At 36.6% G+C, this 17,079-nt stretch overlaps 2 protein-coding genes across 3 annotated transcripts; one reads left to right on the forward strand and one right to left on the reverse strand.

Annotated features, from left to right (window-relative positions):
- The first annotated feature begins 284 nt into the window (after positions 1-284).
- Positions 285-9,527, forward strand: smim22 (small integral membrane protein 22). Its single transcript, XM_030141547.1, has 5 exons — positions 285-383; positions 565-622; positions 4,858-4,995; positions 6,707-6,777; positions 8,716-9,527. The coding sequence occupies exons 3-5, from the start codon at positions 4,866-4,868 to the stop codon at positions 8,761-8,763; spliced, it is 249 nt and encodes an 82-aa protein (XP_029997407.1). The 5' UTR covers positions 285-383; positions 565-622; positions 4,858-4,865; the 3' UTR covers positions 8,764-9,527.
- A 1,342-nt stretch (positions 9,528-10,869) lies between these two features.
- LOC115424985 (E3 ubiquitin-protein ligase TRIM39-like) lies at positions 10,870-14,523 on the reverse strand. 2 transcript variants are annotated; one of them, XM_030142411.1, is made up of 2 exons: positions 13,302-13,416; positions 10,870-13,216 (listed from the first exon to the last, which is right to left on the reverse strand). In XM_030142411.1, exon 2 carries the CDS (start codon positions 13,212-13,214, stop codon positions 11,574-11,576), a length of 1,641 nt encoding a protein of 546 aa, XP_029998271.1. In that variant the 5' UTR covers positions 13,215-13,216; positions 13,302-13,416; the 3' UTR covers positions 10,870-11,573. The 2 variants fall into 2 exon arrangements, with proteins under 2 accessions (XP_029998271.1, XP_029998270.1); XM_030142410.1 differs by lacking the exon at positions 13,302-13,416 and adding an exon at positions 14,249-14,523 and having other exon boundaries at positions 10,871-13,216.
- Between the last annotated feature and the right edge of the window lie 2,556 nt (positions 14,524-17,079).

The following is a 17,079-nucleotide window of genomic DNA, read 5'->3' on the forward strand; positions in this document are numbered from 1 at the left end:
TAATTTTGAATTTTGTGTGTGTGTGTATATATGTATATATATATATATATATATATATATATATATATATATATATATATATATATATATATATAAATTTGGAAGTCTAGGGTATATATATATATATATATATATATATATATATATATATATATATATATATATATATATATATATATATATATTGTTATGCTTAAATATTTAACATCAGTCCATCCCTCCTATCACGCATTGGCATCGCAACGTCATGTAGCAACTTTTAGCGACAAACAGCCCCTGAAAATGAGTGAGTGTGTTTAGGAGGAAGCAGGTGAGACAATAACAGCAGGGACTTCAGACCCGGAAGAGACGGAATCAAACCAACAGCCCTGGTCCAGGTTCAGGTAAACACCTGCTGCTCTCCAAATAATAAGACAAACACAAGGTTAAGCTTAAGTTTAAACAGTTTGACTTTAAACCAGTTACGTGTCGTCAAATAGGTTCAGAATTGCGCATAACTGACTGAACATCCGAAAGACTGTTGAATAGGAGCGGATTTGTCACTACGCATTTATTATTTTACAGTTCCTGGTCCATGTTCTCAAACTGAGCAGAAGAGACTGAGAGGCATCCACTTTTATACGTAAGTGTCGAATGTTTACAGATATTTAACCCTTAAAGAACCACAGCTACTACTGAACTACTACTGCTATATAGTCTAAAATCTGACTTAAACATTTATTATAATATCCTCTGTATTTTGTATTTTTCCAAAGTAAAAAATTTCTTACATTTAATTCACTGATTATGTAGATGTTCTTATAAGCTCAGAGTAAATGCAAAGGTTATTATATCAAATAGAGAAAACAAATGGACTTTTAAAGTAAAATATGTCATCAACTAAACATAAAACAAGTGTCTCCATCCAGTCATTTAGACAGATAGACAGATAGACAGATAGATAGATAGATAGATAGATAGATAGATAGATAGATAGATAGATAGATATTTCATTCATTCATTTGTTTGTTTATTTCGAGCATTTACAGAATACATGCAAATTCAAAATTAAAAAAAAAAAAAAAATCATTCATCTATACTCGAAAAGGAGAAGGAAGAAGAAAAACTTATTTAATCCCACCCCCATTCTCATCATCAAATAACTGAACATAATAACATTTTAAATACTCACTCCTGTCCTATGACTTAAAGCCAGAACAATGAACAAAATAGGCCTAAACTAAATTAGAATGAACTCATTTGACAGCATTTACATTGTATAACCTAAATGTGTGTAAAAAAAAAAAAAAAAAAATAGAAACAAAGTACATTCCTGGTGGTGTTACCACAGGTAACAGTTAACCATCAACTTACATGATAATAATTACATACCAACAATGGTAAAAAACAAAAAACTACAATACCACAAGTGGTAAAGAACAGCAATAATTACATACCAACAATGGTAAGGAAAAACCCCCCACAATAGATAGATAGATAGATAGATAGATAGATAGATAGATAGATAGATAGATAGATAGATAGATAGATAGATAGATAGATAGATAGATAGATAGATAGATAGATAAATAGATAGATAGATAGTCATTGCTCATGATTATACAACGAAATTTTGTTTGACAGTAATCCCTGTCACAGCAGATTAAAGTATAAATACACACAAAATAGACAAAGTATAAAAATATAAATATTATAAGTAAGTTATAGAAGATGATGGTGTTTTGACACCATACTCCAAATAGCCTAGTGGTGTATGAGTGTGTGTGTGAATGGGTGAATGTGAGGCTTTGTAAAGCGCTTTGGGCACCATGAAGGTGTAGAAATGTGCTATATAAGTGCAGTCCATTTTTACCATTTACCATAGTATTAAATAGAATTAACTTTTCACATTAAAAATATTTAACTTTTTTTTTATGAGTTTTTGAGCATAAAAAGTGCTTCTACTGTTGTTAAAAGCACTGATAATAACTTTTTTACACTTCAATTAATCTGAAAAGCAATTAAAGTTTTACTCTGCAATCTTTTAATTTTTCCCTCACTTCTATATTTTAACCATTCAGTATTTTTGTGGCGACTTTCTCTACATTTACTTTCATGTCATTTATTACCATTTCTCATCTGTATTTTCCATTTTTCAGTGAAAATCATGTATTTTCCAATATTTAATTCACTGATCATGTAGATGTTCATAAAAGCTCAGAGTAAATTCAAAGGTTGTAATATCAAAACAGAGAAAACAGAAAAAAAAAGTGACTTTTTCAGCAAAATATATAATTATCTGAACATAAAAACTCCATCAGTTTTACTGGTGAATCAATATTGTAGAAGGTGACGGTGTTTCCATGGTAACTACAGAGCCTCTGAACCAACATCCAAATGTGTTAAATCTATAGAAGTTGGTAAATTATGTCATCACCTAATTTGCATATTTATAAATGTGTATGTAATTGTAATGAACAAAGTTGGAGAGCGGAATAACATTGTGTTAGAGACAAAAAAGTTGGTATAAACACCTCAATTTGTTTGGAACTATGAATGAACTATACTCTGTCATTTTTTTTATTGTCCCAATTCCAAATCTCCTCCTTTATCTGGGCTTGGGGACCGGCTAAAGCAGGGGTGTCCAAACTTTTTTTCAAGAGGGCCAGATCTGTTAATGTGGACATTGCCAGGGGCCAGTGGTCCCTTCGGACGTTTTTTAAACAGTAAAAATTACATCTAAATGCGCTGTTCTACAACAATTTTATTTTCATTGTCACAATATCATTTTTTTAAATGGCAATGTAACCAAATCTAAGCCACTCAGGTGTGAACAAATTAAAAAAAAACACACACGCAAAAAAAACAATTCTTCCTTTCACATCTGGAGTCAGATAACATAGAACAAACTGTATAGAGTATCTTAAACGTCCAAGTTGATAAAAATCTTAACCCCACATTCATTTTAAACATGACTTATATGAGTAATCATTACTCATATATTACTCAGTAATGCAAAGTCTGTTAACGTTTAAGATGAAAACATATGACCACTACTCTTGTCTTTCACAAAATCATTCAGAAAGTAATATTTTGTGTCACATCTACAAGTACATAACACCAGCAGTTAGAGGCAACTAACCTGGCAACTTGGTATCCTGCCTTGGTGGTGAATTCACTGAACTCCCAGGTTCACAAGAAGAGTCACTGCTGTGAGTTTAAAGCAGCTTGAATTTGCTTCACTTTTTCAGAGCGCTCACTCCCTGCTAGCTTGTCGTATGTGTTAGCATGTTTTGTCTGCTCGTGTCTCTTTACATTGAATTCCTTAAACAAGGCAACAGTCTCTTGACAAATTAAGCAAACATAATTGCCTTGATTTTCAGTGAAAAAAAATTGTAATTCCCATCTCTCCTGGAAGCGGCGGCCCTCACTGTCAACTTTCCTTTTTTTATTTACAGGCGCCGTGGTTTGAAATTAACGAAAAAGGTTCACGGCAAAGTCACAGAGCCAGATAGAGTTAGAGTGGTGCTGCCACCATGAGGTGAAAGGAGAAACTGCATTTTGAACCTTTTATGATTCATGTACTCGGTTCAACAGTCCAAGCGGGCCATAAATAATATAATATAAAACCCAAGCTGTGGGCCGTGTAAAATCTGACCGCGGGCCGTGATCGGCCCCCGGGCCGGACTTTGGACATGCCTGAGTTAAAGGGACCCAACAGAGACACTCTGGAGGAGTTTTAGGTTAGTTATAGGGATGTCCGATATTGGCTTTTTTGCCAAAAACCAATATGCTGATATTGTCCAACGCTTAATTTCCGATTCTGATATCTACCGATACCGCTGCCGATATATGTGGGATATTAAACTAATTTTAGGTAACATCACATATCTCCTGTCATGGAATTAACACATCATGCCTAATTTTATAGTGATGCCCCATTGGATGCATTCTCAAATGCAACAAGGCTTTCAAAATGTAAACACTGTCTGTGCAAAGAATACATACTTCAACTTAAGTTGTGGAAAAAATGCCATATTTATTTCTTTTCTCTCCCTCCCTCCATGAGTCTATTACAGTGTGGCAACTCTACTGTACAATTTTGAAAACTGCACATTTCTTTCAGCTACAAACAATGCTTCATTTACATGTCGGTAAATGCCGGCAAAATCAAGGCATTATTTTATCGGTTTTAATGATAGGCAAAAAAAAACAATGACGATATTCACCGATATTACATTTTTATGCCAATATCGGGCCGATAATATCGGTGGGCAGATATTATCGGACATCCCTAGTTAGTTATTTATTTGTTCATTTTTTTCTTCATTTTCTTCAGTGTAGTTTGGTTTTTACACTCGGTCCTCGCTGCAGGGTATTGTCATCAGTTCGTTGTCCGTCTGTCCGTCTGTATGTGCAAAAACTTTGGTGTGGACTGAAGGTGGAGGGTTTTCAAGTGTGGGCACGTTATGTTTAACCTTCCGGTCCACAGTAGCCTACAACAGGTCACAGTAATACATGAACATTTTTAACTATAACATTTTAATTTTCAGTCTACATTAACAATCTAAATGGACCAAAAAGAGAAAATAGAGAAAACTGTCAATGTCAATGGGACTGATTTATATTCAGTGATTTGTTTTAGACAAACAACGATACGTGCTTTCATGTCGGAGTCTCCAAAAGTCTCCAGTAACACCAGAAAAAGGGGATGGATTTGTCACTAGTCACTTTTTTTGATAAAGAGTCTCTAGAGGGGTCTGAAAAATCACAAAATAAACCAACAAAGTGGAAAAGTTGGACACACTGACTACAGACAGACCGTGGGTTTTTCTGACACACTTCTTGACACGTCCTCTTCTGTGTCCTCGAGCGCAGACAGAGCCATGGCCGACAGCAACCTGCAGCAGGAGTTTGAGGACCAGTTCAACGACGTGGTCTCCAGACTCCAGTCCAAGCAGCTGTTCCAGTCAGACTGGGACATAGCCTCGTTCGCCATCTTTTTCATCTTTATTGGTGAGTGAAGGTGGTGGAAAATATGCAGCTAAAATAACATTGTAATCTTTAACAGTTATGAAAATCCATCTCAGTAGGCGAGTGAGCCGTCAATCACATCTGTCAATCAAAGCCTGGCACAGCAGATGTCAAAGCTTCTTTTTGTTGTAAAATTTTATTAACTAAACAATGAGTTGAAGATGCTCTAGAACAGGGGCGTCAAACTCATTTTAGTTCAGGGGCCATATTCAGCTAAATTTGATCTGCAGTGGGCCGGACCAGAAAAACAATAACATAATAACCTAGAAATAATGACAACTCCAAATTTTTGTCTTTGTTTTAGTGTAAAAAAAAAAAAAAAACCATGAAATTATGAAAATACTTACTTTTCTAAACTATCCAAACCAAAAAAAAAAACTGAAAAAAAAACTGAAATTTAAATTAAAAAACGTAAGAAAGTTTAGTGCAGTTTTAAAAAATATTATTCCTCAATTTATCATTTCTACATGTGCATTATGGATCAGATCTACAAAGACACTAAACACTGAGGAACAGGCAGAAAAATTGTTAAAATTGTGCTTGATTTTCTTTAGACATTTCAGGTTCTTCATATTTGTTCAGGTTATTCACATTTTATTGTTACAGGATGGTTTGTAAATGTAAATATTTGCTTAATTTAATGTTATTTTTTGCACTAAAACGAAAAAAAAATTAGGTTGTTAATTCTAGATCTTTTTTTGGTTTAATTCAAGATTTTTTTTACTTATTTGAAGAATTTTTTTTGCTTAATTCAAGATTTTTTTTACTTAAGTGAAGATGTTTTTTTGGCTTAATTCAAGATTTTTTTTTACTTAATTGAAGATTTTTTTTATTTTTTGGCTTAATTCAAGATTTGTTGCTAAATTTGAGATTTTTTTGGCTTAATTGAAGATTTTTTTTACTTAATTGAAGACTTTTTTTGCGTAAGTCAAGATTTGTTGCTAAATTTGAAATTTTTATTTGGCTTAATTGAAGATTTTTTTTTACTTAATTGAAGATTTTTTTGGCTTAATTCAATATTTTATGCTAAATTAGAATTTTTTTTTTGGGCTTAATTGAAATTTTTTTTTACTTAATTGAAGATTTTTTTTTTTTTTTTTTTTGCTTAATTCAAGATTTTTTCCTCAATTCAAGATAATTTTTTTTTTTGCTTAATTCAATCCAAGACTGTGGAATTTTTGCACTTTGCAAAAACATCCCAGGGGCCGAACTGGACCCATTGGCGGGCTGCATTTGGCCCCCGGGCCACATGTTTGACACCCCTGCTCTAGAACCTAGAGGGTCCAATTAAAACCAAATGAGACCAGAATGACTCCTGGAGAAAAACATAAGTTGCCTTTTTGGTGCAACATCTAGTGGCCGTCAGTGGTATTACACTTTATGAGAGCCTGAACTGAACTGGCTTTAGTTCAAAGTTTACATCTCCTCTTTATCCTCATGGATTCTTTCACTTTTCTGACACAGACCATAGTGGTCATTTTGGAAGCTGCAGATTTTTACACTTCTTTGGCACTTTGATGTAATTTTCGAGCCATGTTGCGAGTTCACTCCTATGCGGGAAAAGTCATGACATGTTTATTTCTTATGTGTGATGTGATGTTCTGCTTACAGCTGTGGGAGTGGTGTTTCCACAGTGAACAGTGCTGATGTGTGATGTGTGTTGATGTCCTGTTAACGGGCTGTATTGTACCAGGTATGGTCTTGATGATGGTCATCCTGGTCCTGATCCGCTGCTGCTGCTGCTGTTGCTGTGACGATGACAAGGTAAACATAAACGACAGATAGATCTGATAGACTCTGTGTCACAATGAGCCCGTTTCCATGCACACTAACTCTGATCATTATCTGATCATTATCAGATTATTCAAGGGATCATGTTTACAAAACAATCTGAGGTTTTATCAGATAACAGCAGTAATCTGATTATGAGAAATCACATTAACACACCTGGCTTTCTCCTCAATACTCTGATATCTTCCTGCATGTATACAGGTTAATCTGATGTATTTCATTCTTTTTACATCTGCACATGCATAAAAAACTATTAGAAAATAAATGTGAGGAGAAAACAAGTGTTCAGAGAACGCAAACCTTCACCAAGCACCCTGAACGGTGTGCATGTGTGGATCGACTATTTCTTTTTAAATTAAAGTTTCAAGGTTGTTCCATACAGCAAAAAAAGTTGAAGCGTGGTACCAGTCATGTGTATGTCAAATTATATTAAATTCCAATCAATGTTTGTTGAGTTATAATGAAAAATGTGTTGTAAATGGAATTTTCAATGTTAAATTGAAATGTCCACAGAGTCCACATTCCACAGTGGATGTGGACAATTTTGTGCCAGATACAAGATATTGTTCTAAGCTGCAGGTGGATCAAATTGGAGGCTAATCGGAGTCATTTTGAATTTTTTATGAATTTTCGAAAATTGCTCAATGATGAGAGATAGGAAAATTGTAGATTTTGTGACCTTGCTGTGACCTTGAACTTTGGCCTACTTGGCCCAAAATTGAATGGGTTGGTCCCAGGGCCTAGGCCTATCTGTGGGGACAATTTGGTAAAGATGGTTGGAATAGTTTTCCTGTAAAGTTATGAACAAACAAACAAACAAACACACAAAGCAAAGTGATCACAATACCCCCTGGCGGAGGAAATAAGACGAAGTTTGAGTCCATCATCACCAGAGGCAATTTCTCACAGACTGCAGGGGAAGCCCGACTTCCCCTAAAATTATGAAAATTAAATGGTTAAATCTGTTCGGTTGTGTTGACATTTTATTGGCTACAAATGTGTTCGAACACGTTCATCTCACAGATGAGTTCGTTCAGAATCAGCTTTATCACAAATCAACAGACTCGATGTTGTTCACTTCTCCTCCATTCCCGTTGTGCTGTTTTCTCATTCGATCTCTGCTCAGTGCATTTGTCCGTAGACGCTCAGCGTCCATGCACTTCAGTGGGACTGAGTGGAAGTTTTTTTCATTGCTTCAAAACTGGACGGTAATTGGATAAATGTCACGATGTTGTCCCGCCCCCAGACGCCCGGTGTCTCTGGGGGTGAATGGAGCTGTGGGCAGAGCTCGGCCGGGCTGGACGCCAGGATTCCACATGCTGATTGTAGGATCAGTCCAAAGGCTGAATCCCATTTGACTGACAGCTAGTTTGAGATCTACTCCCTCACTTGACACAGTTCAGTTTAATACCGTCGTGCATTCTGCTGTGAAATCAAGAGAGAAACCACTATGAAATTACTTGTTCATTTCTTGCACTGTAAATAAAACACACTCATTGTACTTCCGTGTTTCAATTTAACATAATTTCAACATTTTCTTGTTTACTTGGTACCATGAGGTCACTGACCACTTTCTTAAAAAGGAATAGAGAGCTGAATTTATGTTGAAATAACTTGACTTTTTGTTGATGTAAGCCGACAATAAGCTTCCCCTGTCTGAAAGACGAGCAGCCGCCACTGACCATCACTATATATGTACGTACTCTGACAGAAATCCGATAACGAATGTCTAAACCAGGGTTTTTCGATGATTGCATTTCTTAAGTGCATGTGAACGCCTCAGATCTGATGATCACAATTATCTGATTACTTCCACATATCAGATTTTTATAGTCATGTAAACAGGCTCAGTCACTTTAAGACAAACTGTTGATGCTGACTGACATTCACTGCTTTGTGCTTCCTGTACAGCCTCGGAGACACAAGATTGGAATCGACAACATGGCTCTGGATCCCTGAGTGCTCTGAGCTAACCTTCCAACTCCTGTGCCAAAGCAGGGAAACAAGCCACAGAGCCGACCTGCACTTAGACTGATCAGCCCTGAAAACCACGTCTGGAAATCTCAATCACATGATCTTGTTGACTTGCACTACTGCTATATGACGTTAATTCCTAGGATACCACGCTGAGCTGTCTGTTTAGCCTCTGCATATTTAAGTAGGACTTTCTTTTACTGTGAATGAAAGTATAAAATGTTCTGTTTTTATGTACTTGACCTTTGTAGAGACAAAGTTTGGAAAACTATATAAAAGTACAAATGGTAAAACAGAAAACAGATGTGTTTATGGTGCTGTGAGTTGGATTTAAAGGTTCGATCAAAGTTCTGCTGTGTCAGCTGGGAGAACACTGAACATAAATCTGATTAAGTCCAAACAGGGTACTTGGACTCCTGGTAACTATATTTTACAAAGCACCTCAGATTGCTCTTTTTGTATTTTGACCCCTATTTTTTATTATGATACAGTTTTCTGACAATAAAAGCAATTATGGGATATAATCCAAAGGTAACATATAGTAGAAGACAGGAACTGAACATGTTTATAGTGTGATATGCTTGGGTGAATAACTAATGAATGGTATGTTGTACATTTAATAACTTTACAGTCACACAACCCCCTCATGTTTTTCCCACAAAATGTGCAAAACCCAAAGTCCACTCCATTGTGTGTGGATTTTCAAATTTGATGAACAAATATACCTGTTGATTCACTAATCTTATCAGTCCATGTCAATAATTGGTGTAAAATACAGTCCATCTTTTCATGGTCGTCAGATATGACCCATTTGGACATTCAGTACCATGTAGTTACCATGGAAACACCGTCATCTTCTACAACATTGATTCACCAGTAAAACCCATGGAGTTGGATCAGTGACAGTGGATGGACATGCTGGATTTGTTTATGTTAATAAGTAAAATGAACAAAAATGAATTTTAAAAAGGACTTGAAAAATAATAAATGAGAAAAATTAAGTGAAAAACATTTCTAAAGTAAAAAAAAAAAAGATGAAATAAGCAACAAAATGAGCAAAACACCCAAAGTAATAAATAAAATGAACAAAAATGATTAATAAATAAACAAAATAAGACACATGAACAAAATAAGCCACAAACTGAAGTAATTTGAAGGGAAAAAACAACAACAAATTAAGTAAAATAATGAATGAAATAAACAAAAGAGAATGAAAATAGTTTTTTAAAAAAATTAAATAACATGAAGAAAAAAGTAACAAAATGATCAAAAAAATCCAAAATAATGAATTAAATGAACAAAAATTATTAATAAATCAATAAAACAATAAGTACCATGAACAAAATAAGCCACAAACTGAAGCAATTTGAAGAAATAAAAAAGTAAAATAATGAACAAAAGTGGATAAAAAATAGTCACAAAAAATAAATAACATGAAGAAAGTAAGCAACAAAATAAGCAAAAACACTCAAAACAATGAATAAAATGAACAAAAAATTGTTAATAAATAACAACACAATGAGTAACAAGAACAAAATAAGCCACAAACTGAAGTAATTTGAAGAAATTAAATATATAAATTAATTAATTAAATAATGAACAAAAGTGGATAAAAAAATAGTCACAAAAGTAAATAACATGAAGAAAATAAGCGCCAAAATGAAAAAAAAAAAAAAAAAAGTAATCAATGAAATTAAATTAAAAAAAAAAAAAAAAGTAAATACTGATTGACCAGTGAACACACTGGACACACTGGGTTTGTGTTCAGTTAATGACAGACTGGACTGAAAAAGAGCCTTTTCCACAGATGTCCCATGTCTAAACTCTTCAGATGTTCCTAGTTCTTCCATTTGTTCTTCTGAGGCTGGGTGATCTGGACTAAAGGACACATGATGATCTGTTGAAGCACATTCACAATCAACAACCTGGATTTATTCAGACAATGCTTTTATCCGGCTGTAAAACTCTGCATTTTTGCATAATTTTCTCTATTATTTACTCTATACTATTTACTAGAGAATTACAGTTTTAGATAAAACAGAAGAAACTCCAAACAAATCTGTTTACAGTTTAATATATTTATTGAAGTTTGACATTTCACAGACAAAGAGGAAATAATGGGAATATTTTCATCTATTTCTTCATAGTTTCCATGTAAATCCATAGTTCAGATATTTGAGCAGAATCATCCACAGAAGTTGAAGGTTTGTGATTTATCAAATGGATTGACTGGATTTCAACGTCAGTCAATTTAATCAGAAAACATTTGAAGAACTGATGAATCATTTCAATATATTTGGTCTTAAATATTACTGTATAACCTCCGTCTGAGCTGATGTGAAAAGAATTACAGTGTTTACAATAATTACATGTGTTTGTCTGTGAACAAATAGAAAACAACTCAGCAAACATTTAATATTTAATGGTTTTTCTGATTTTGAATGAAGACAGTATATGACTGTATTTATTACAGCTGATGAACAGAATCTTTACCGTTATTATTGAATATTGAATTCTCCTGAACACTTCTATCATTTAAATGTATAAAATCAATCCCATCATGGAAACACGTTCACAATCCCAACATTTGAATTCATGTTCACATTCAAACACCATCATTATCATTGGATTAAATCACAGGCATCAGAATGTGTCAAACCAGGATTATTCTCAGCACAAATGTTAGTATTTCAGTGCATTTGGATCCAGATTCAGACACGTTCAAACAGTTTACATCATCACTAAGTTTAGTGACTCCAGTAAATCAGAGAAAATCTGTCCATTTGATGAATTTCTTACTCAGTGTCGACAGGAGTGATGATCAGAGGAGCAGAGTTTGTACCTCCAGCATTCAACTTTGGACTGAAGTATGGGAGGAGTTTGTGATTGAAGCAGCAGCCAGTGAAGGAGTAGATGAGAACTGAAGAACCTACGTCATAAAAGGAGACCAGACCCTCCTCATAATCCACAAACACCCCCACCTTCTGAAGACCAGACTTCACAGACAGAAGGACAGAAGGACCAGCACAAGCTGTGTACTCATTTCCATTTCTCAACCTGATGGTCCAGTATCCGTTCTGAGGACTATAGATGATCGATCCTTTCCTGTTGCTGGACTCTGTGGTCACTCCTAAAGTCCAGGCAGTCTTTCCTTTGACCTGAACCTCGAAGTAAAACCTGCCTGAAGAGAACCTCTGCTTCGCTAAGATGGAAACACATTCAGAAAACCTCTGTGGTTTGTCTGGAAGTTTCTTCTTTTTATCACCATCATGAACCTTTTTTCCATCATCAGACAGGATGAGATAAGGATTTGCTGTATCTGGATCCAGAGTCAGATCCACCTCATACTGTCGGACTCTCTTCAGCTCAGCTTCAAACACCTTCTTCATGTCTTCTGTGAGTTTGTCCTCCAGCTCAGACACAGCTCTCACCACAGTCCCCTCATATGATGGTGGACGGACGCTGACCTTTGTCCAGGTCTTCATGGATGGAGCAGCTTTGACACATGTGAACCTCTGGACAAAGTGGAGGTGGTCCTCAGAGCCTGAGAGCTGCTTCACCTCAGTGCTTCTCTTCTCCAGCTCACAGATTTCCTGGTCCAGCTCTTTGATGAAGTCTTCAGCCTGTTTCTCGGTGCTCCTCTGCTTTTCTTGGATCTCCTCTAAGAACTGGTCCAGACTTCTCTGAACAGAGTCCATCAGAGCAGTGTAGACCTCAACACCTTCTGCTGTCTTTCTTTCTGCAGCGTTCTTACTGAGCTCCACTGACCGTTGGATCTCCTGGATCTTCAGTCGTCTCTCCTGGATCATCTGCTGAATTTCAGCCTCTGTCTTCTTCAGCTCTGGCTTCTGTTCTTCATGTTCTTCTTTCAGAGGAGTAACGTCATGACTTCTGTGGTCTGAGTAGGTGCAGTGGTTACAGATACATGTGTGGTCGGTTTTACAGAACAGCTCCAGAGGTTTGTCGTGTTTCCTACACATCCTGTCCTCCAGGTTCTCCACAGGGTGGATCAGCTGATGTCTTTTCAGTACTGGAACTGTCAGATGAGGTTCCAGATGAGTCTGACAGTAGGAGGTCAGACACACCAGGCAGGACTTCAGGGCCTTCAGTTTGGGTTCAGTGCAGACGTCACAGGGAACTTCTCCTGGTTTGGCAGCTTGTTGGTCTGAGCTGGAGATGTTTGGTTCATGTTGAGCTTCATGTCTGAACTGAGCCATCATCTCTGAGATGAAAGTGTTGATCTTCAGCTGAGGTTTTGTGTTGAAAACCTCTTTACACATGGGACACTTATATGGGACATTAACCCTCCAGTGTTCAAAGATGCAGGATTTGCAGAAGTTGTGTCCACATGGTGTGGTGACTGGATCAGTGAAGACATCCAGACAGATGGAACACAGGAACTGATCTTCAGATCGGACCCGACCGGCAGCAGCCATATCTATGGACCAACAGAACATACACATCACTGAAATCATCTGCTGGTTTGGGCTCTGACAGTCAAATCCAAAACTCACATTCATAACCTGGTGAAGATGGAAAGGAAGATCATGGGGACCCCTGGTCCACTCATGACGCAAGACTTAAATACAGACCACCATCACATGTCCTGTTTCCAGAGTATGTTCTGTTGACTTCAGGCAGAAGGTACAGAGTCCTGCTGTGCAGGTTCAACCGTTTAAACATTCTTTTATCCCCCTTTAAATCAAGGTCAATAATGAGCAGTTAGCTGGAGCTACCAAAAGGAGGAAGTCAAATGATTTGTACAAATGTATGTATATATGCATGTATGTATGTGTGTATGTATATATATATATGCATGTATGTATGTGTGTATTTGAGGGGTTTTTTTTCTTTAAAATATTTTAACTTATTTAATATATGTCACATATTTTACGTATTTTTTGCAGCATGTGTTCTGTTTTATGTTGCAGTTGCAGCTTGTTTTTGTCTTTGTCTCAGCCACATTTCTCCCATGGGAGAAAATAAAGTGAACCTTGAACTTTGAAATATTTTTAATTATATTATCAGTTTTTATCATAATGTGATCATTTACATAAAAGTCATGTCGGTCTTCATATAAGTGTGATTGGTCAGTCACATGACTCCACAGCAATGTTTCAAATCCATGACGTCAGTCCAATACTTTGGGTCTGATTTACTCAAGGTTTGTGCGATCTTAGTAAATCAGGCCATTTGACTTTGAAATATTCAGGAAGTTCATTGAAGTGTAACTGCAGAAATGTTAGTGGTGACAAAACCAGGAAGAGACGAACAGTCCAAGCCCAGACCATCTAAAGGACATGGGCTGGAATAATCTAGAATCCATGTAAATCCTGTTGGTTTCTCCATGTGGTTCAGTGATAGGAACCATTTCAGGAGAGTTGGTGTGAAATGAACCGAGTAACTTGTATTTGTGTGTTTGGAGTTGCAGTGTGGTGTTGAAGCTGTAGATCAGCTCAGTTGGACTCACCGCTGTTTGTAGAGACTCTGCTGAGACTGGAAACAGATCTGATGAAGTGGGTTTAAGGTTTGTTGGACGATTCCACAGACACGTCTGCAGCTCTGCTCACACTAGAAACAACTTTCACTGTCATTTCTGGGAAGTGATCTTTGTTCTGTTGAATGTGTCTCCACCTCTGATCTGTTTCCTCTTTGATGTGATGGTGAAATCCAAGTGTGTGTTGTTTTATCACAGAGCACAGATGACATGTAGAAGGGTTCTGGTTCTGTAAATACAGGTATGGAAGTTGGGATGTTTAGAAACAGCAGGAAGAGCGTTATAAAAGTGTAGAGGCTCAACAACACAGATACTGAATAAAAGACAATATTTAATACCAAACAGATACGCTTTTTTAAAGTTATTTTTACCTCCACCAAGGAGGTTATGTTTTTGCCAGGGTTTGTTTGTTTGTTTGTTTGTTTGTTTGTCTGTCTGTTTGTTTGTCTGTCCGTTAGTGTGCAACATAACTCAAAAAGTTATGGACAGATTTGGATGAAATTTTCAGGGTTTGTTGGAAATGGGATAAGGAAGAAATGATTAAATTTTGGTGGTATTCGGGGGCGGGGGGGCCCACGGGGCGGCCCACTGATCAGCCTTGGCGGAGGTCTGCGCTCTCCGAGTGCTTCTAGTTACTTATTATTTTTATATGATTGTATAGAAGAGAGCAACTGTATAAAAAACACAAATAAAGAAAATTTGTGGGAAAAATACAATAAAACCTCAGATTCTAGATGCTCGTGTGATTTTATCCATATTTTTGGGGAATAAATAATAATAATAATGATTGAAAGTAAAAGCCTTTGCAATAACTGGACCATCAAACTCTATGACCATTGTATACAGAATCTGTGCATATGTCATGAATCAACATATTTGTGTCAGGTGACAGACAGTAGAGAGGAGGAGGAGGAAGAGGAGGAGGTAGAGGAAGAGGTAGAGGAGGAGAGGCTGTAAATTCACAGTTGAGGTTAAATAATGATGGATATGTTAGTCATTAGAATAACTTTGCAGAATGCATTAAATTCTTGTATTGTCTTTAAATATTCAGATATTCATTATAAACATGTCAATTACTGAATTATTTTTCCTGATTATGATTGTTTGCTTGTTTGATCAGCTCTACATGACGTGAAATGATGATTACAAATGCAAAAAAACATCAACTTTCAGGAGTGCTACCTTGGAGCACTTTAGTGTCCCCACCAATATCCAAATCAAACCTACTCCCTTGAAATGTAGTGTCAAATAATTTTGTGGAACCTAGTGAAAATTGAGGTACATGAAAAAGTAAAAAAACAAAAAAAAAAAACATTTTAATTTTTCATGTTCTATCTGCAGAATGTCAGTGGTTCTCTACTGGTCTGGCTTTAGTTTTCCTCTGTCCTAAATTTGTAGTTCACATTTATACAATTCAACCAAAGAAACATATTTTTCAAAAACAGACATAAAAAAATGTTCAATGTCACTGTGAGCTTCTTCTAAGGTAAAATAATAATACATAATGATGTACTGGATTTATGTCATGCTTTTCTACTTTGCACACTCAAGGGCTTACATTGGATCCATTATTCATTCATTCTCACATTCACAGTCTGCCCCAGGACTGATGGAGGCGTGGCTACCAACCCACACCAACAACTGTTCTGTCTACCAACAAACATTCATACACATTCATACACCTGTGTGACACTGGAGGTAAGGCAGGTGAAGTGTCTTGCCCAAGGACATGTGACTAGGACAGAGCGCCAACCCTCTGGTTATTGGACCACCTGCTCTACCTCATGAGCCACAGCCACCCCAAAATGTGAACACGACTCTTACAATAAACTAAGTGAACACATTTTGTTCTCAATATAATACTTACAAAACGATCTGTGTTCACCTAACACACATTAAGTGAAAATATGTTCTGACATTTTGCACACACCTTGTCTGCTTGTAAAAACATATTTACCACACTCAGGGTCATATAATTACCTATATACATCTTTCAAATGTCTACTTTACCAAGATAACTGCCATCCACTGAAAAACACTGGCACTTGAATTGCATGAAATGACTTCAGGTCATTTAGAATTACATTTGTTCTGCAGATTTGAACTGTTTGTTCTGCAGAAAAAGCAAGAGGTTTGGGAGGGGTGTTTGAAGGGGTATTTGAAGGAAAGGGAATTACCCCACCACCCAAAGGGGAGGCAAGGGGTATTGTTTTTGGTTCGATTTGTTTCTTTGTTTACACTGTAGCAGTAAAACTCTTGGTTGAATTCATACCAAACTGGGTTTATAGATTGCCTGTGACCCAGAATAGATGTGATTGCATTTTGGAAAAAGTAGGTCAAAGTTCATATTGTTTCAATTTACTTCAAACTTGGCACATATATTGAGGACTTGCAGCTGACGTCACTGGTCATGTGATTGTTGTTTACACCGCCATATTGGTAGGCACACTATCTGGATCCAGAAAGTCAGAACTGTTGCTTTATATCGTGTTTTTCTTTGGACTCGTGTTTGGCACCATACATGAGTTTCAATGTTTACTAACAACAGTGATGCGCGCATACTCTGAGTTAAAAACACCAGCACCAGCTCCAGCCGGCTCACATCAGCCGTACACCTCCAGGCTCTGCCCCGGAACTTGTGAACGAGCCGGTATGTTAGCTGTACAACGGTCCATTAACTGTGTCTGTCCAAAAGCCGATCCCATCTTCTCTTTCACGGCCGCATAATTTGACTTGACCGCATGGGGAAGGCTGTCCCACAGTAGAAAAGCAGACTGTCACAGACAGGTGGGGGGTATTGTCAC

The sequence above is a fragment of the Sphaeramia orbicularis genome, chromosome 8 (assembly GCF_902148855.1).
Source record: "Sphaeramia orbicularis chromosome 8, fSphaOr1.1, whole genome shotgun sequence".
Taxonomy (NCBI): Eukaryota; Metazoa; Chordata; class Actinopteri; order Kurtiformes; family Apogonidae; genus Sphaeramia; species Sphaeramia orbicularis.

What these genes read in the sequence shown, in the direction of transcription:
- smim22 (XM_030141547.1), top strand. Translation starts at nt 4,866, where the DNA reads ATGGCCGACAGCAACCTGCAGCAGGAGTTTGAGGACCAGTTCAACGAC. An exon ending in CATCTTTTTCATCTTTATTG is followed by an intron (nt 4,996 to 6,706) that starts GTGAGTGAAGGT and finishes GTATTGTACCAG; the next exon opens with GTATGGTCTTGATGATGGTC. An exon ending in GTTGCTGTGACGATGACAAG is followed by an intron (nt 6,778 to 8,715) that starts GTAAACATAAAC and finishes CTTCCTGTACAG; the next exon opens with CCTCGGAGACACAAGATTGG.
- LOC115424985 (XM_030142411.1), bottom strand. Translation starts at nt 13,214, where the DNA reads ATGGCTGCTGCCGGTCGGGTCCGATCTGAAGATCAGTTCCTGTGTTCC.